The 18,718-nt window shown below is 40.8% G+C and overlaps 3 protein-coding genes across 3 annotated transcripts; all 3 read right to left on the reverse strand.

Moving 5' to 3' along the window:
• Positions 1-1,131: 1,131 nt before the first annotated feature.
• LOC125905527 (phospholipase A2-like) lies at positions 1,132-2,128 on the reverse strand. The gene is made up of 4 exons (XM_049603528.1): positions 2,064-2,128; positions 1,807-1,954; positions 1,584-1,717; positions 1,132-1,464 (listed from the first exon to the last, which is right to left on the reverse strand). The coding sequence occupies exons 1-4, from the start codon at positions 2,110-2,112 to the stop codon at positions 1,346-1,348; spliced, it is 450 nt and encodes a 149-aa protein (XP_049459485.1). The 5' UTR covers positions 2,113-2,128; the 3' UTR covers positions 1,132-1,345.
• Positions 2,129-4,185: 2,057 nt separating this feature from the next.
• LOC125905528 (phospholipase A2-like) lies at positions 4,186-5,100 on the reverse strand. Its single transcript, XM_049603529.1, has 4 exons — positions 5,040-5,100; positions 4,803-4,950; positions 4,579-4,712; positions 4,186-4,306 (listed from the first exon to the last, which is right to left on the reverse strand). The coding sequence occupies exons 1-4, from the start codon at positions 5,086-5,088 to the stop codon at positions 4,188-4,190; spliced, it is 450 nt and encodes a 149-aa protein (XP_049459486.1). The 5' UTR covers positions 5,089-5,100; the 3' UTR covers positions 4,186-4,187.
• A 4,765-nt stretch (positions 5,101-9,865) lies between these two features.
• On the reverse strand, positions 9,866-18,284 carry prkab1a (protein kinase, AMP-activated, beta 1 non-catalytic subunit, a). Its single transcript, XM_049603525.1, has 8 exons — positions 18,184-18,284; positions 16,234-16,419; positions 15,975-16,144; positions 15,643-15,736; positions 15,351-15,465; positions 15,042-15,175; positions 14,873-14,941; positions 9,866-12,103 (listed from the first exon to the last, which is right to left on the reverse strand). The coding sequence occupies exons 2-8, from the start codon at positions 16,381-16,383 to the stop codon at positions 12,026-12,028; spliced, it is 810 nt and encodes a 269-aa protein (XP_049459482.1). The 5' UTR covers positions 16,384-16,419; positions 18,184-18,284; the 3' UTR covers positions 9,866-12,025.
• Positions 18,285-18,718: the final 434 nt, after the last annotated feature.

Here is an 18,718-nt window from a genome sequence, read left to right on the forward strand (position 1 = left end):
ATTAAATGCTGTGAGTGTGTGCTGTACTGTGCTGCCGAATTCATCCTGCACACTAAGAGAGGAACATGTAGACTGTACTGTCCTCAATGGTTAAAACAGCATGTGAGTTCAAATGAGAGATGCAGACCAAATAGCAAATATGTTTACATCTCTCCCTAACAAACAGCAATCGAGTGAAGGTGGATTGAGCACAAAAAAATTGTCCAGGTGTCCAAAAATTGCCAGAAAAACTCTCACTGCATGCTGTTGGAAGATGTTTGCCTTGATGGCTTCCTGCCAGAAAGATTTCTTGGTTAAGGTTAGGGGAAAAATCATGGTTTGGGTTCAAATTATTAATCTCTAAAGTTCTCAGTTCATTTTTGATTTCCAAGGGGCATTACCAATGGCCATAGACCGAAATGTCTCTGAAGGCACTTTGATGGCTCTGTAACCAATCGTAGCACTGAGCAAGCAATGTACTAAGGTAAAACAGACTACAGTGTGTAGAGATGAGTTGTGATGGTGTAGCATCAATATGTCTGTAAACCACACTGCCATTTTTGCCATTAGACGGGCACCAGATGCATCTGCCAGTCAGCGGTGTCCCCAGAAACTTTTCGTAAGGGTGGCCAGACGGGGACACTGAAAATATTTGGATGACACATCGTTGAAATCTGTGGGTTAGTTGAAAACTATGTCTACTACAACTATCCTTTTTCTGTGTGTTACACATCTCTATATACACGTTAGGTGATTCACTGTTCTTCAAATAGGCTTGTCATCCTTTTGCGTAAAAGGCCTCCCATAGGCAACTTGTGAGTGAAGGGCAGTGGATGTAGCCAACCCCCCCCCCGGCAGCGCCACTGCTACCAGAGCAAGTAAATGGTAAATGGACTGCATTTATATTGCGCACATTATATTGCACTCACATTCATACATTGGTGGCCGAAGCTCATCATCAGAAAACCATTCATGCACACTCACACAGCATGGGCACAGTGGGGCAACATCCTATACAATTTGGGATTCAGTGTCTTGCCCAAGGACACTCCGACATGTAGACTGCAAGAGCCAGGGATCAAACAACCAGCCTTCCGATTGGTAGCTATCCCGTGAAAGAAAACATGAGCGTGCAGATTTGTGGTTCCCGGGCTATTTATTATTAGGATATCTTCACAATTAGAAAACCAGCAGCAGTAAATCAGCAAGTGCAGGGGATAGTTGATGGTTAAAGGTCACCAAAATCATTGTTTACTCCCATACAGAAATCACGATGTGCGCATGTGTGAATGTATAAGGTCCACGTGAAAATTTAAGTATCATTAAGAAATTAACAAATCAATCTCCCACTTCATTTTAGCTGTCTTCACTGACACTGGTCGCTGGGCAGGTGCTCGTGTTCAGGGTTCCAAGGTGACCTGGCGAAACACTCGGCGGCCTTCCTGTCACACTCACAGATGAACATCTCGCATGCGTTGTTTTTCTCTGAGGAGGATAAAGCAGAGAGCGCACTCTCACTACACAAAGACTATTCCTTTTGAGGTAAAGAAACTCGGATTCGTAACAGTAACGCAAGGAAAATCCTTTAGTTTTGGTGTACTCACCACAACAGGTGACCTTCTTGTTTTTCTCATCACAGCTGTAGTGATAGAGCTTGATGTAGGGATTGTCAATGATGGGCCAGCAGTCAGGGTGCTGTGTTGCATCACTGTAACACTGGTCGTGCACCTGGCAGCACCTGCAGGTCAAAAAAAAGCCAAATGAGGCCTTATAAACAAACTGGACTTTTTATGTCGTCTGCGTATAAAACAGCGAGTAAACCACGACCTATCCAGTTCATCCACAGGTTTGCCAGAGCCTCCTTTTCCGCAGTAGCAGCCGTAGTCGGCGTAGTCAAAAACAGGCCAGCTATCAGGCATCACACACAGGATCATAGCTCTGAACTGGTTGAGTGCCTTGTACTCAAATGACTGGGCTGAAGCACAATAAGCAGACACAATCAGATCTATATCTATCCTCTATTAAAAGATGCATTTATTCAACACCCTGCATACAGATGCCAGATTTTGTCAAGCTGTACTCACCAACAGAGAGGCCCGCAGTCAAGAGAAACAGAGCCTTGAGGCTATTCATCCTGTAAGTTCGAGGGCAAGTCATAGAGTAGCTGTCACTCTAATATCAGGTCCTGTTTTTATATCATGTATCAGACCTTGGGAGGTGGTGTGTCAGCTGTTTATACCACACAGCGTCACACAGCTCTGGATTCTTACCATTGACACACTGACATCAAACACAAAGCAGCATGTAAAAGCAGGTGAAATTCTCACCCTGAAAGTTTCTGAACTCTGAGTTTTGTGTTTGATGTTTTGTCAAAACTAGAGCTGACCGGGCTAAGGCCTAAAACGCCTATCTTGGGTAAACTGAAAGCTGTTGGAGCAGGGAAAACTATTTGTTTAGCTTTTATAGACAAATGCAAATGAATGTAGCAAAAGCAGCAATGTTTATCGTTTCACATTTGAAATAATGGAAATATCTTGTCACATATCTACCCGAGGAACATCGTATAATGCCGAAACAGAATCAAAAAGAGCCATCAATGCACAGAGGCATAATAAGTGGCATTAACGGTGACTAATAACACACTCTTTCTCTACCAGCATCTCCCTCTCCCTTCTTTCTCCCACACACACACACATGCACGCACCTTACCTCCTGATGTTTTCCTTTGAGGTCAAGCATTTCGTAAAATACATAGACACAATATATACTTAATAATATCTCAATAGAAACAATATCGGAGCTTATTAATACTACGGTCTTGATTGATTTTGCCCTGGCCCGATTCTTACAGGGTCTCAGTACTTATCCCCAGCCGGGCCACTTTGAGGTTGCTTGTGGTACCGAATGTGGCCCATGGGCCGCCCATTGAATAAGCCTGCTCTATGTAATGTATTTGCTTTAAACCTTTTTTTAAAATATAAATATATGCAATGCTTCAATTCAAATACTCACCAGCTGTAACTGCTGTGGCTCAAACTTTGGCTCACAGGTCAGGAAAGGTTCAGAAACCGAGGTCAGATATTTGTTAATTCTGTGTGTGACTGTGCATGACACATCATAATGTCTGTGACTGAATTTCCCAAGTGTGGCAATATTGCTATGGACAGAGTTAGTCAGCTAGGTTCAACTTTCTCCAGACCAGGGGTGTCAAACTGTTAAGTTCAGGGGCCACATACAGCCCAGTGTGATATCAAAAGGACCGAACCAATTAAAGCATTGAATAAAAACCTATAAATAACAACCCCTTCAATTATTTTCTCTTTTTGTTTAGTGTAAGAAGTCTATTTGAAAGTCTACACTAAAGTAGAAGCTATTGAAAAAGCAGGTTATGGCATCCCTTGTCTTATTAACTATTTACAGTCTGTTTTGTCAGTGTCTCAGCAGCAGGGGTCCACCGACAGTATTTTAAGATAGAAGCCTGACACAGATTCTTTTGTACTGAAGCTGCCGGTTGACAATATGTTTCACAATATTCAATATCTTTAAATATGACCACAGAAAGTATTCATTGTTATTTTCGACAGCATTTTACACGAAGCATCTGCTCACTGTTTAAACTGCTCCACTCAGCCTTCACACGTGCATCAACATTGGACCCTTTGGCGGGCCGGTTCTGGCCCCTGGGCCGTATGTTTGACACCCCTGCTCGAGACCCTTTGGCGTAACTATGTAAAACCCTCACGTCAAAGATAGAGATAAGCATGAGACCAAATAAGGCGTGCAACATGACACGTTCTGCCATATGTGCAGAGACGTGGAAAATCCCACACTTAAAGAGTGATGGTGATATGAATGGTGACGTCATTATGAGCGCCCAGAAGTCAGGTGCAGAGTGTTCAAATGTACACATACTGTACAGTAGCGGTGGCGGCAAATACATCAGATTTTCCAGCACGTGTGTGAATTCATAATAGGGTAAGATTATACCCTTAAATAACTGACCATCTGTAAACAGCATATGGGGTAAAATGAGAGACGAAGATCAAATTGAGTTTATTGGAATAGGATAAGATACAGATATCATGATACTCTTTTTCTAATGAGCAAAGGCTCCTCAAATGTCACTTGTGGAAAGTAAAAAAAAAAAAAAAAAAAAAGACATATCATGTTAAAGCATAAATTCCTTATTTGATAGAGTTGCTTGGTGTTTAATAACACTGGTCGCTGGGCAGGTGCTCGTGCTCGGGGTTCCAAGGTGACCTGGCGAAACACTCGGCGGCTTTTCTGTCACACTCACAGATGAACATCTCGCATTCGTTGTTTTTGTCTGAGGAAGATAAAGCAGAGAGCGCACTGTCATTACCAAAAGGCCAACAAATATTCCATTGAGTTAAAGAAACTGAGCACAGCATTGATTTGATCATAACAGCAACATTTTTATCCGCTTATCCGGGGTCGGTTTGTGGGGGCAGCAGGCCAAGCAAAGCACCCCAGACGTCTCTCTCCCCGGCAAAGCTTTCCAGCTCCTCCTGAGATATGTAATCCTTGCAGACGTTCATGGGCTAATGAACAGGAAGCTCCTTGTTCTACTGTACTCACTGCCACAGGTGACCTTCTTGTTCTTCTCATCACAGCTGTAGTCATAATACTCGGTGTAAGGATTGTCAAAGATGGGCCAGCACTCAGGATGCTGCATGGCATCGCTGTAACACTGATCGTGCACCTGGCAGCACCTAAAAAAAAAAAGTCAAGCAATTTTAAACAGACTGCGCAAGTTTTATTCTTTTAAAGTGTTCTGAGTATGAAGTGGAGTAAACCATGACCTATCCAGATCATCCACAGGTGTGCCGGAGCCTCCTTTCCCACAGTAGCAGCCGTAGTCGGCGTAGTCAAAAACAGGCCAGCTATCAGGCATCACACACAGGATCATCCTCCGAAACTGGGTGAGCGCCTTGTAGTCCAAGGAGTGGGCTGAAACACAATAAACACACTGAATTATATGTATACTCATTTATACTACCATGTGTACAGATGAGCAGCTAATGCTGAGTTGTACTCACCAACAGAGAGGCCAGCAGCCACGAGAATGAGAGCGTGGAGAGTGTTCATCCTGTATGTCAGAGGGTGAGTCCCGGAGTGGTGCTCGCTCCAACATCGCACCCTCCTTATATACTGCATATAGTGTGGGACCTTGGGAGCTGCACTGTCAGCTAAACTGTATGTTTATACAGTATGTAGGGGAGTAGTGAGTATGTACATACGTAGTATGCATGCCTCACAATGTATGGACTCAAATTCAAACATAAAGCAGCATATGTAAAAGCAGGTAAAGTTCTCACACTCACTAAGGGTGCTCAGTGTTGGGTTAGAGATCTGTGTTGGGGGCTCTAGATGATATGGTTACAAGTTATGTTCAAGACTCAATCATTTAATAGATTTGAAATACATCATCAGCTTTGGTTTCTGTATGTGATTTTCAAGTATCTTATGTATCAGTGGTGAAATGTAACTAAGTACAGTTACTCAAGTACTGGACTTAAGTTCAAATTTGAGGTACATGTACTTTAATGAATATTTTCTTATCATGCCACTTTCTACTTTTACTTCACTACGATGAATAATTTTATTTTGAACCAAAAATAAAATATCATAATAAAAAAACAAGACAAAAATAAAAGGAGTAGGTAGAAGTAAAACATATATGTCCCAACCCCTTTCTTACATTTCTCATATTATTTCAACAAACTAATATACAGCTATCCCCAGTCTATTTACCACCCAATTAAATAAATAACACCCCCCTAACACAACCTTTCCTCGTCTATATATATGCCAAAAATATTTTTTGTCTAGTTTTTTAAATTGATTTATATTTGTGCTTTGTTTCAAGTCCACCCCACACCTCCAAAAAATTGTAACCACGCGTTGAGGCAACGCAGACTGCAAGAGCTATGATTGGTCATTTGCAAGGTTTCACTTCCTGGAGCCATTCATCAGGCGTACAGACCATCAGCGCAGTCGCCTCTCTCTTTGTTGTTGCCGCGGTAACATTTGTAATAAGAGCATTTGTTTTTAATGTTGATCATTTCAACCTCCAGCAACTAGTGATGGGATTTCTCGTTCACTTGTGAGAGCCGGTTCTTTGGCTCTCGTTCACTTTGAAGAGCCGGTTCAAAGATGCGGTTCGTTTGTTCGTTTTTTTGTTGTTTTTTTTCTGTGTGTGTGTGGTGGGGGGGTGTTAGTGGGTTCAACGACAAATCGCATTGGTGATTTATTGCATCACGGATACTGTAACGTGGACCCAGAATAGACTCCACAGATATAACGGTTGGTGTAGCCATAGCAACAGCCTTTATAAACAACAAGTAGTGATGTGACGTTTGCGAACGAGCCAAGTCTTTGAACCGGCTCTTTGAAGTGAATGAGTGAGCGGCTGCACTGTCTCTCTCTCTCACAAACTAGACTCTCTCAACTTGTTCCGGATCAAATAATCTGAAATGAATGGATACAGAGTAAATTAAAGCAAAAAACAAAGAAATTAGGAACTGGCTCGTTCACTCTAAAGAGCCGGATCACTCGTTCACTTCAAAGAACCGGTTTAAAGATTCGGCTTGTTCGCCAACGTCACATCACTACCAGCGACAGTCTTTCTCTCTCAGTCACCATCTTCACTGTGACTAGAGCAAAGCCGGAAGATAAAGAAACAATGAGCGAGCAACAACCATCGACGTCACAGAGTCTAGGTAGGTATATAAAAGAACACCGTGCCCCCAAGCGCTTTGCGTTGAGTGTACGTAGAGGCATAAAGAAACTTTAATGTTACAATTTAAAAAAAAAAAAAAAAAATTTATTTATTTTGCACACAAGACATGAAAACACACAGGTACAGCTGAAAAGACAAGTCAATTAATCAATAAATATGAAATTAATTTAAAAACTATTAAAAATGCAGGCCTATGGTTCCAGCTACTCTATTGCCATCTGGGTGACGATATTTCACCCCTCTGTTCACTAAAAATGGGATAATTTTTCATTTGCTCCACAGGCCATTTAGTTTTTAAACAAGTAAAGCACTGTATCCCATGTGCCTGGTCCCAAAAGATGTCCAGCTGGGCCTAGTATGTGTATGGGCATATGAATGAGTCCGTCTGTCATGTCTGTCACACATCGGTGATTTTTGTATGTTGACTGGTGGCCTTTATGATATTGGTATGTGTATGTCTATGGTGACTGTGTGTTGTTGTGATGCCTTTGTGATTATGCTGGAAACCAGTTTTTCTTTAGGCCAAATAAAAGCATAACTATCAAATGTCCTTTTAATAATTTTGATATTTTGAATTTATTTTTAAAACTTTAGAGTTTTGTAAAATTGCTTGAACAATGAGGTGGTGTCCCTTCACAATGCCTGGGTGATTGTTCTGGCTCTGGGTGATTTTTCTAAATTTTTAAAATACCAAACTATCAATCTAATTATCAAGTATCACTTTCAGTGCAATACTTTTACTTGGAGAAATGATCTAAATACTTCCTCCACCACTGTAATGTACTGTGTTTGCTTCACATACAAACCTGACGGCACTAATAGCTGCTGCTCAAACACAAGGTCAGAAAAGGTTCACAAACCCAGCTCAGACATTTGTTTGTTCTGTGTGACTGTGCATGATACATCATCATGTCTGTGAATGTCTTATAGAGGAGGAAATGATCATCAGGGGAACAGCAATGTGTCATACTTCATATCCAATATTTGAGATGTGCCACCAAATGCAGCCTGCCAGTTAACAGCTTCTGCCACATGTACAGAGGCACGGAAAATCCCACACCTAAAGCGCAATGGTGATATGAACGGTGACGTCATGATGAGAGACTCAGGTTGGGAACAAAGTGTTCATAGTCACAGATACTATACAGCAGCTGTGGAGGAGAATGTTTCCAACACATCTGTTAATACATAACTGTCATATTTGTTTTTGTTTTGGTTCTAAGAGGATGACTTAAAGTTTGGGATTGTACGTTGTAGATTATTGAATCTACTAATAATATAGGTAAAATATTATATGAATGAGATGTTAAAATAAAGTATTTGCTCAATCCCTTCAAGGAATGATTAAAAAAATGTGCATTTCTATTTAAAGTCTTTATCCAGATATTGATAAAAGCCTGAAAAACAGTTCTCTGTTCATCAAAAACACATATTTAGACACTTTTTTTCCATGAATAAAAATACTTTCACACCTTCAAATGGCTGAGATGTAACTCTACACCTTTGCGTCATTTAGTATGTGCTGATCTGTTAATATGTACATCAATCCTGCCCTTCACCTGCAGCTTGAGGACACCTGATAACCAGTACTACAAAGCTGGTTATCAACTAGTTCAGTCAACTCTAAGTTCCTATCAAACCACGAGTGTGTTCATGTGAAAGAGGCGGGGTGTTAATTATGAGTGACATCATCAGAACCATGAATAAAGTAGGCTATTTTATATGATATGAGATCAAACAGTACCTAAAGCGTCTGCGACTGCGAGACAGTGAAATGTCAGCGGCGCAGGACGTAAACGATGCTCTATAATCCTGTAACGATATGGCAAGCCATTTAACATTTAATCGCTAAGTTTGACTATCTGGAATTACCATTATAGATCAACAACGTCATTTTGACTAGTCAAAATGATGCTGTAGATATCTCAAACTGGAATTACAGATATCTACAATTCAGTTGCAGATATCCGCAACTACATTGGAGATATCTACAATGACAAACCCCATACACATGAATGGCAAAAGTAGTTTGAATCTTACTAGTCAAAATCTAATTACAGATATCTTGAATAAGAGTTTCGACAGTCAAAATTATGTTGCAGATATCAGTAATGAATATCCAGTCTAGCTATTAAATGTTAAAACAGCTTGCCATAATAACAGAAAATGTGGAAATGTTGAATATACCACCCAAAATTTCAACGTCGGCCGAGACTTACATTACGTGTGGTATCACCAGGCTATATGTGACATTACTATCAAGCTTTGCATAAGTTAAAATCCTGCTAAAATCATGTGTTTAGTGTGTAAACGATCTCTGTGTTAGAAGAACCAGTGGAAATAGAGCCCTGGAACAATAAGAAAATTCTACTGACGAATAACAACGTATTTTTTGTACCTGAGACTCTGGACTTTTGCTCATGGATACTTTTTTCTTCGGTGATCTGATTGGTCAGAGGTCAGGGTGTTGACAGCCTGTGATCTGATACCCTGAACTATTCAGCATAAGTTGCCACGGTGATTTATCCTGAAAAAAAGAGAACCAGCATCGTAGTATTGGAAACCCAGAGTTAACCCTGAAGTCACCTCGCTAACTCCAAATCCTGCTTTGTAGCACAGGCCTCTGCTCACCTTTGACTCTGCTCATCAAACACACAACCCTCTGCTGGTAAATGGTAATAGAAAAAACAAGCCTTGAACTTGACTACGTAATAAACCAGTTAATTATGTATTGCTAATGTTAGACGAACCTTGTTTCCAATCTCCAGCTCTGACACAGTTAGATGTAAGTGGAATTTTGCTTACAAATTAAGACCCCGGGTTTGGCCATAGTGTTTTGGAATTCATGCCTTGAGAGTCAGAGTCCGTGTTTTTGAGATTGTCATTGGTACGCTGCAGTCCCAAGGTGGAAATGCTCAGCTTGTGTTTATTTCACTCATGTCTTGTGGCATGTAAACACTGTATGAACATGTTGGCAAGTCAAAAAACGTTCAAACTATTTTGCAAACTGTCTAAATGAGGCTGAGAATATACACACTCTTACATTATGACCTTTATAAAGTCAGTCAGTTATTGTTCACCTACATATCTGCAGTATGACAGAAAATACAACAAACTACAATCCATGTGTAACTTAATCTTTAATAGAAATGTGTCTCAAAATGGAAAATATGTGCACACCTGCATGGTTCAAAGGGTCAACAACATTTTTATGACACTGCAATTCATGTGAAAGTCTTGCATTTCTGTACCAATAAATTATTACATTAGTTCTAAAACAAACAGCAGAAGTAAGACGAACAAATGAGACCTTCACTGAGGAGCTCGTCAGCCTCGACTGGTCTACTGTACAGCAAACAAAGGTAATAAATATCATGGTCTCATTTAAAATTATACCTAGAAAACTTATTTGAAACATTAATGTCATAGCTTTAACTGAACTTAAAACATGCCCAAGTCCTTCAGACTTCATGAAACACACACAGACAATCAACAAACATGTCAAACGTTTAAAAAAAAAAAAACACATTTAAGAACAGTACGACTTTGTCACATGATCCTACGCTGGTCCCTTCGTCAGTGTTGGGTTTCTTCAAGCTAGTTTTGGTCACATGACCGTGTTTGACCCGTTGTTTTCCATTATGACATATCTTCAATACTGTGTTTCCTATCACAGTGGAAACCATTTATAGTGATCGCATCTGTCCAGGATGTCCAGATTATCATCTCATTGACATTCGTGTATTTATTCTACACATGTAAAGTTATGGAATGGACAGCTTCAGCAGCCTCCCTGTGCAGTTTCACAAACACAACGTTTCACTCTCTTTCTAAATCGCCCAGCCTGTGGAAACTTTTGAAATTATCCGCTCGCAGGCTCGCCGCCAATTCCTCAGCTTTTTAACTTCACTAGAGGCCCTCTCAGGGGGAGGAATATACGTTAGCGGGCGCTATCAATCTACTTGATGAGGGCAGCTTCAACCACAGGTGTTTTCTCCGTTCACATTTATTTTCTGTCTCCGTCTCAGGCAGCTTCGAGGATACTAGATTTTTCATTGAGAGAAAATTACTTTCTTTTTCCTGTGCTTGTGACGTGCTCGTAGCGCCGGCCTCCGGCAGCTGGGATACCGTGAGGCGAAGTATCACAGTGGGATTAAAGTTTAAAAAACAAGAGTTTTGTTCTAGTTTTAAAAAAAATTTTTGTCATATGTTGTAATGTATGAAAGAGCCAAACATTGAGCATTTGATCATGTTGACTGTGATCACTGTAAATGGTTTCCACTGTATGTCATCTGAAACTGGCTCAGCTACTAAAGACTGGCAATGTTCTATGGCACAAATCAATGATGGATGGGAAACAAGTATCTAGTGTGACTCTTATTTGGAGCACGTTGTATGAAAAAAAGGAAAATTATGAAGACTACAAAACCATCTTAGATGTTCAAAAAAGGACGAGCATTACTCTTCTAAGACACTGTCATGCTGTAAGTGGATGTACACTGTATTCACAGTTTGTTTAACGTTAAAAAAAGAAATTCTCGTAGTGCAAAACTAATAATTTATAAAATTATAAAGTTAAGACCAAATAAATTCTCGAAAAATAATAATTATAGTTGTGATTTTAGTCTTTTCATCACTGCAACTATATGAAACATGAGTTCTGGACAATAGAGCAAACCATGTCATCAACCAAAGTAGAAAAAAAAACATTACTAAATACTAAATAAATGTGTGCTTTGTCATTATCACTAAATAAAACTTAATTTCTCAAGATAAACAGGTAAAAACAGTGGATAACTACAGCAGTGCATGTATTCCTTCTTCGACCTCAACATTCACATTCTTGATTGTGCCGCTAATCGTGGGAAACGTACCTGAGCACTTTCACATTTTCCCAGCATTGCCAATCCTCTGCGTCTGTTTTGAACACAGACGTGCCACGGTGTCCGACCTCATTATTACTGCCTCTCTACGTCTACTAAGCAAAGATAGTGTTGAAAACTACAGAGGGCAATCGGTGAACAAATAAAGGCAGATTATGTAGGATTGGAGTGACTGAGTGACATTTAGCATCCTAAACAGATGTTGTGCGATAGCTGCATATACAGTGAGTGTACAAGATAGAATCTCAGAGCTCTTTATCTTAATCTAAGACGCTCATCCAGCTGATATGTCCTAGATTCACTTGCTCTCTCTACGTGAGGGGAAAGGACAGGTGGAGCTAATATTTTGTACACTCAGTGTACAGTTAACACACTCGGACAGGATTGAAAGAGCTTTCAGTCAGATGGGCTTATATAGTAAGGTGGTGACGTACTTCTTCTTGTAGCGGTGTGTTGCGCTGAGCACCATCACTCCATCCTGCGAAAGACAAAAACATCACAGATCATCATGGAGGAAAAACTGACTTCATAAAGAAGTAAAAGAATGCTTACATTTCAGATACATGTGGGCCAATGGGAACAACGGTATCAGTCGCACCATGTGCAAAGTCAGCGTACTGTACACCGCAGAGATTAGTGGGAGGGACACCCACTAATCTCGACAACCCACTCTGCTCGCTAATCCCTGTCAACAATGAGGCAATATAATGTTTAGCACTACTGTATTCCTGTTCTTATTCTCATATAGAGAGACTTAGAGAGACTCTTCTATTGTGGAAAGCTGCAATAGAGTCTGCTGCAGTTTAGCAACTATTAAGGGAAACAGAACACTGTTTTTTGCTGCTGTGCATTAAAAGAAAAGGTCACGACTTTAAGTTTACAGAGAGAAAAAACTGTGTAAGTGTACATATCTGCTTTCACTCTTCCTCCCTGCTGTATTATTAGACTTGCATTTATTGAAGAAAAGTCACTAACAAAGTTCCACTAATTCAATGATAAACACATTTCATTTCCTACAGATACTTCACAATAAAATTCCCCCCTTAAACTGTAACGTACAAACTTTTATTGTGAATGACAATATAAGGAAATGTTGGGTTTTCGAGCAGCAACTTCACACAACTTCTAATACGTAAATAATAAGTAAAAACAGGACGCAGGAGAAAAACTAAACTCCAAACCACAGAGATTCAGTCAGAAGCTACAAATGTACTGAGAGCTAAACACGCAGAGACTTTTACAAATGCTTTTCTCTCTGGCCTCCTGTACACAGAGGTGAGTAGAGTCTCGCAACACACACTTGTTTGAGAGAAAGAAACAGAGTCGTCAGGGGTTGGCTGGCTGGAAACGTCACCGCTACTCGCTTGAAGTCGGGTGGCCTGGCTTTTGGATCTACTCTGGAGAGGGTCCATTCTAGTTTGGTCCATGGAAACGCAAGTGGCGCGAAAAGGCTTGACTCAGCGCAGCCAAAAGTGAGAGTGGAAAAGTCCCACAGTATTGTATGTGTGCTACTGCAGTAGTTTCATTCATCTCACAGACTAATTAGCGTAGCATGTGTAACATAAAGGCAGAGTCGCACTGTAGACTAATCAACAGATTAAACAGAGTAGCGGCGCTGTATCTCTCTGAGTGTTGCTGGAGAACTTGTGAGAGTGTGAGAGAGAAAGATGGACACTGGTGTGCCTTATGTAACGCAACTTGACCCTTTATCCATATAAACGATGTTTAAATCTATGTCTTGCTTGAAAATATATCGATATATTGTACATAGTGCCGCCTTTTTCTCTGTGTATTCTTGTTAGTGGAACACTTGTAACTACTGCAATTGCCACAACTGATTAGGCTGAGAGCTACAGGCGGTGAGGTGAACCTTAAACCTTGCGATATATCATTAAGGTAAAGTGCACCTTGTCTTGGGAAAAAAAAAAAAAGCTAGCTCTAATTACAACTGGAAACAGTTTGGCTCAGGTATCCAATGGTATGAAAATTCAAGCTAAATTGCCCCGCAAAGGAAATGCTTCCTTAAAGTTTCCAACCACAGAGCATGTTATTTCCGCTTCTCGCTCACTGAGCTATTTGTTCCCTTCACTAACCTGATCAATATGCTCACCACTAACACAGCTGACTTTGAAAGTACTCTGTAAAGTCCATCATCGCACTTGGACCAGCTGTTTTATGACCGAAAAAAAAAAAAAAAAAAGCGTTTGCAAAATACACGTGTATTCTGGGTCGAGCGTGCTTCGAACTCATGGTGTGGACGGCACCGGGGCAATATTGGAGTGGGATAGAATGCTCACGCACGCTCCACTCGCATGTTCTGGCGTCCAATATTTGAACCTTTTTAATGCAAAACACACACAACTGTTCTGTTTGTAATGCTTGTTTCTGTATTGTTTTCAAAATGCATGGCTTTTTATTGGCTTGTTTTAGCCTAGTAGCAATGAAATCATCCAGTAAGTATACCATTTAATGGAATTTGTCAGCCATAAAGAGCAATGTGACAGTCAGCACATTGATTTCTGAATATTCAGAGCAGCATGGGACAACTAACAGGGATCCAGCAGGGCTAGATCTGTAGATCCCCAACTTGCAGTGCTGATTTGAAAAATGACAAAGGTACGGTCTCATTTATTAACTAATTTATCTCCCCTCTGTTTCAGTTTGTTCACACTAGCTCCTAACACCCAAGTCGATTTTGAGAGGCAGACACAAACTAACAAAAATTACCATTACAGATGAAGCCACTGGGGAAAAAGTCAATAACTGACTATCTGACCTGCTGCCAACTCATATGGAAAATACTGTGGGTGGTTTCAAAGGTAATCCAACAGCAGAGTACAAGTGTGAGCTCTGCTTGTGTTATTTGTTTTCCTCACCCCCACCCCCCCACCCCCACACACACATTTAATCTTAGACTGCTGTTAGTATTTATATCTTGACGTGCACGTTTAGTTTGTTTTTCCTGTCACAATGTGGGGAAAAAAAGGGCAATTATCTGTCCTTCAGCTCCCTTGTTAGCAGCCTGTTATCATTGCTGGTATTCCATATGCAATGGGCTCAGCAAGCTACGTGCGAGCTCGCTAACAGCTGCAGCCGCTCACAGTTTCTGTTCAAAATGCTAACAAAGCTGGTCATGTCTCAAGTGTCACCACACAAAGTTTTGCCACATCTCAGCAACCATATGGTGCGGAGAAATAACAAACACTAAATTGTTTTTCGGGGTGATTCGGTCATCTCGAGAGCTTACCTTAATGGAGAGAGCGTAAAGGTGGTTGAGCATGACGTGGTTGGGCTCTGGGAGTAACGCAGGGTCACACTGGATAAGAGCAGAAACAGAAAACAGTGACGGCTACAGCACAAAACAGAGGAGGAGAAGATTGGAATGAGCCTCATTTGATTGCATCACAGCTACTTACAGAAATTCCAGTGTCTTTGTTGAGGATGACCTGTAGCAAGTGAGGTGGGAGTATGGGTGGAGACTTGAACTTCTCTTCCTGTTTGGGAACATAGGCGTCTTGATGGTACGGCCCAGGAGGAGAGCTGGAGAGGTCTGGAGAGACAAAAAGGCAGAGCAAGGGTGGAATAGTATGACTCACAGAACATCTGATAGACCTGTTTAAAAGCAGGTTTTAGATGTGTAAAGTTCTACTACTAATTACAAAATAAATGTGACCCTACACGTCACAGAATCTAACAAGCTTTTAGACAGGTTTTCCAGCACTCACCTGACATGTCGGAGCATTTCTGCGAGTCCACCATCAGAGCATCGAACACCTCAAAGTCTGTTTTCTTCACCTGGATGATATTGTTGACCGTGCCGAGCTGACTGGTTACAACTGGCTGTGAGGAAACACGAGACGATCACATCTACAACTTAAGCTCAGAGTTCTTAACTAGCCAGATACAATCGAACTTCCAAAACAGACAACTACATAATCTGTCCTAGTTGCATCGCGAGCTGATTAAACAGCATGTTTGACAAAAAGTTCACATTCAAATGTGAGTATAAGTGCTGACCTCAGCCGGGTCGTGAGTCCACTGGCCGTCCACGTAGAACTTGTACTGATGCTCCCCTTCGGGTAGATCAACAATGGCAACAAAGGTGTTCTGACTTTGACAGATGACAGGAGAGAGGTGAGTAAACACAGTACGTCTCCTTAAATAATACGAATGCCCTCTATTTACTGAAGGCATACAATGAAAAAGTCATTAAACAGCATCTAGAAAACCACTCTTACTCACAGGAACCTGAGATTTTGGGCATTAAATCACTTGTTTCATTCATAAAACAACCAGATGTTTCATGACAAACAATCGTAACAGTTGTAGAGTTTAAGACGCCCACTCACCTTCTAATAAGAGGAATCTTGTTGGCCCAGTTGTTGAAGGATCCAGAGAGGTAGACCTCCCTGCCGTCCCCAGTCCAGCGAAACACCGTCGGTCGGTCCAGAGTCGGCCCTTTGTCATCAGCCTCTAAGTCCTGCTGCCATGCGAGGAACTCCTCTTTCTCTAAAGGAGCCTGAAACACCCATCAAACAGTCGCCGTTAATTTGTGCAAATGTCACAAAGTATGTCTATAACTGTCTCTGAGACAGCAGCACAACTTACTTTCATGTCTTCACCATGATACATATCTGCATCCTCGGGGCTGTCCATCAGGATCTTTGGCCCCCCTCCCTCCTTGGCGCCTCGGCTGTCCCTCCGCTGAGCCTTCTCCCCTTGGCCCAGGGCAGCCCTCTCACTGCTTGTATTCCCCATGGCTTTATCGTCTTGTGGGCTGGTTCAAGGTCAAGACTGCAAAAGATTTGACATTTCTTTTGAATACAGTAATTAATCATTAATAGCTGCTACTGGAATATTGGCAACAAATGGTGCTTTTTCAGACCTCATCAATCAAATGAGAAAAACTGGGCACTAAGAATGATTTTACAAAGTGCAACAGCAGCAGAATAAGTTAACTCATGCAGATATTACAAGCAGCAGTAGGTCTGAGCTATGTAGAACAAGATGTTGCTCTACTTCAGAGGGAGACACTGCACTTTTTACTGCACCATATCACCTGACAGCTGAATTTACCAGTTGTTTGTAAAATATGGCTTTGTCAACAACACGCTGAATGCTCGTGAAACAAGCCCTGCAACTGGGAACAGAGCAGCAGTGTATTTTTCAGCATACTGCCCGAGGGGCCGACAATTTATAATTTAAGCGCCTGCCGGTGTTGGGCTCAAAATGACCCTAATAGTTCTTTCAGTGTGATACCTTCTCTGTATAAAGGACCAATGCTTTGTGGGATACCCTGTTTACTGCATATCACATATTTATTGCATATTTATTTTCTTACTTATGTTACTCCTGCATGATGGTGGCAATGCAGTGTAGAAAATTAATCTGCACACCCAGCTGCCTAAGTAAGCAACAGCAACATAACCTTGACAAAATAAAGACAGATATGGCATTTCCAGTAATGGATTACCTATTTCCTGGATGTTTCAAGTAAGCGCAAGTTCATTTACACACCATGGTGTAATGAAATGAAACCAACCACCAGAAGTGACATTGAAAACTTCAACAAAAGTTGATTCAAACTGGAAAATCTGCTTTTTATTTTGTGGTACGAGTGTTACTGTGTCATTTCTCGGTACTTCTGTTGTAATCATGTGATTACTGTGTGTGTGTGTGTGTCATTAATACATGAACTCAGTTTAAGATGATGCAAATGGGTGATGAACAAAGTTTATAAGCAATAAGTGAATGAGTCAAGGTTTAAGTGAAAGGTTGCGTTCAATAGCTCAAGCACTGTAGGATTTTCTAGAGAAACTCAATACAACCCAAATTCCCATTCAATGTGTCATAGTTACAAAATACAACCCAAATTCCCATTCAATGTGTCATAGTTACAAAATAATACACCTTTAATTGCAAAATCTTATATTATGATAATTTGCATGATTAAGATTACACATTGGATTTCCAGGTTTTTGCTTTTACTGCATTACTGTTAATGATGGGACTGGAGTAACGTTACTTTTCCACTATATGACAATAACATTACAGTATTAAGATTTAAGGGACGCTGCTTCCACTACTAATCATAGTTTTCCGACACTATTAGTTAGCGAGACGATCATATAAACCGGATGTTATGCTTCACAGCATGTACGTTACTGTATTTACTTAGCATAACAGTATGATGTTGACATTAGCCACCAAAGGTAGTGACCCCAGGCTAAGCTAACGTTACGTTAGCTCGTCTTAAAACCAGATGTGCGAGAAAATTACCTCTATTATTAACCCTTCTGTAATTATAGCTTGATTAACATACACTGACAAGACGACAGGCAGTTTGGTTTCAGCCACAGGTACCCGAGTAGCGAGTAGGAGGTCCCGTTACACGGTTTGGTACATGCTAACGTTAGTTAGCAGCTAGCTTCAGTGTACTGTGTAGCCGGTTGGACATCCTGCTAACCCAAACAACGCTACTGGCCGCGACACGAAAGTGATGCCAATTTAACGAATAAATGCACTCACTATAAAGCCTGACATTTATTTAGCTTTTACCTGAGAAGCGTGTGTAAGGTTGTAGGTGTCCTGTTAGCTCGTCTGACCCATTTCTCCGGCCGGGGGCTGGAAGCAAAACACTTGGTAACGCTAAACAAACCTGCCCCCCTTGTTTGCGCATGCGCAGTAGATCAATTATGACAAGAGGGTATATAGTGAAAAACCCGAATAATCACATATTGGATACATATTTCCCACATGCACGTCATGTATTGTCATGTAAATAAATTATAGAAGTGGCTGCCTTATGGTTATTTATAATCATGATTATATTTTAAACACTACAGCTCTTTGTAGTGTAATTTCACCTTCTCACCACTAGATGGAGGCGTGAGTCAAGTACATTGTTAATGTACAGTATGAAAATACACCTCTGTTAGCATGTGAAGAGTCAATAAAAGGGCGAGCCTTATTTCTAGTTTGCCAAAAAATGTATATTTTCACCATTAGGAGTCTAGGGACCTCAAGGAAAATGGGAAATTTAGTTTATTTCCACTGTCCTATAGAGGTAAACCCAATGTTACAAGAGTCATAA

Source organism: Epinephelus fuscoguttatus, linkage group LG18 (assembly GCF_011397635.1).
Source record: "Epinephelus fuscoguttatus linkage group LG18, E.fuscoguttatus.final_Chr_v1".
NCBI classification, from domain to species: Eukaryota; Metazoa; Chordata; class Actinopteri; order Perciformes; family Serranidae; genus Epinephelus; species Epinephelus fuscoguttatus.

Bases quoted from the DNA above. Each gene is read 5' to 3' on its own strand.
- LOC125905527 (XM_049603528.1), bottom strand. From the start codon at position 2,112: ATGAATAGCCTCAAGGCTCTGTTTCTCTTGACTGCGGGCCTCTCTGTT. The intron at 1,955-2,063 runs GTGAGTACAGCT...ATTGTGCTTCAG, and splicing joins GACTGCGGGCCTCTCTGTTG to CCCAGTCATTTGAGTACAAG. The intron at 1,718-1,806 runs GTCGTGGTTTAC...TTTGACCTGCAG, and splicing joins CCTGTGGATGAACTGGATAG to GTGCTGCCAGGTGCACGACC.
- LOC125905528 (XM_049603529.1), bottom strand. From the start codon at position 5,088: ATGAACACTCTCCACGCTCTCATTCTCGTGGCTGCTGGCCTCTCTGTT. The intron at 4,951-5,039 runs GTGAGTACAACT...ATTGTGTTTCAG, and splicing joins GGCTGCTGGCCTCTCTGTTG to CCCACTCCTTGGACTACAAG. The intron at 4,307-4,578 runs GTGAGTACAGTA...TATCTTCCTCAG, and splicing joins CAAGAAGGTCACCTGTGGCA to ACAAAAACAACGAATGCGAG.
- prkab1a (XM_049603525.1), bottom strand. From the start codon at position 16,383: ATGGGGAATACAAGCAGTGAGAGGGCTGCCCTGGGCCAAGGGGAGAAG. The intron at 15,176-15,350 runs GTGAGTGCTGGA...TTGTCTCTCCAG, and splicing joins GAAATGCTCCGACATGTCAG to ACCTCTCCAGCTCTCCTCCT. The intron at 14,942-15,041 runs GTAAGTAGCTGT...GCTCTTATCCAG, and splicing joins ACAAAGACACTGGAATTTCT to TGTGACCCTGCGTTACTCCC.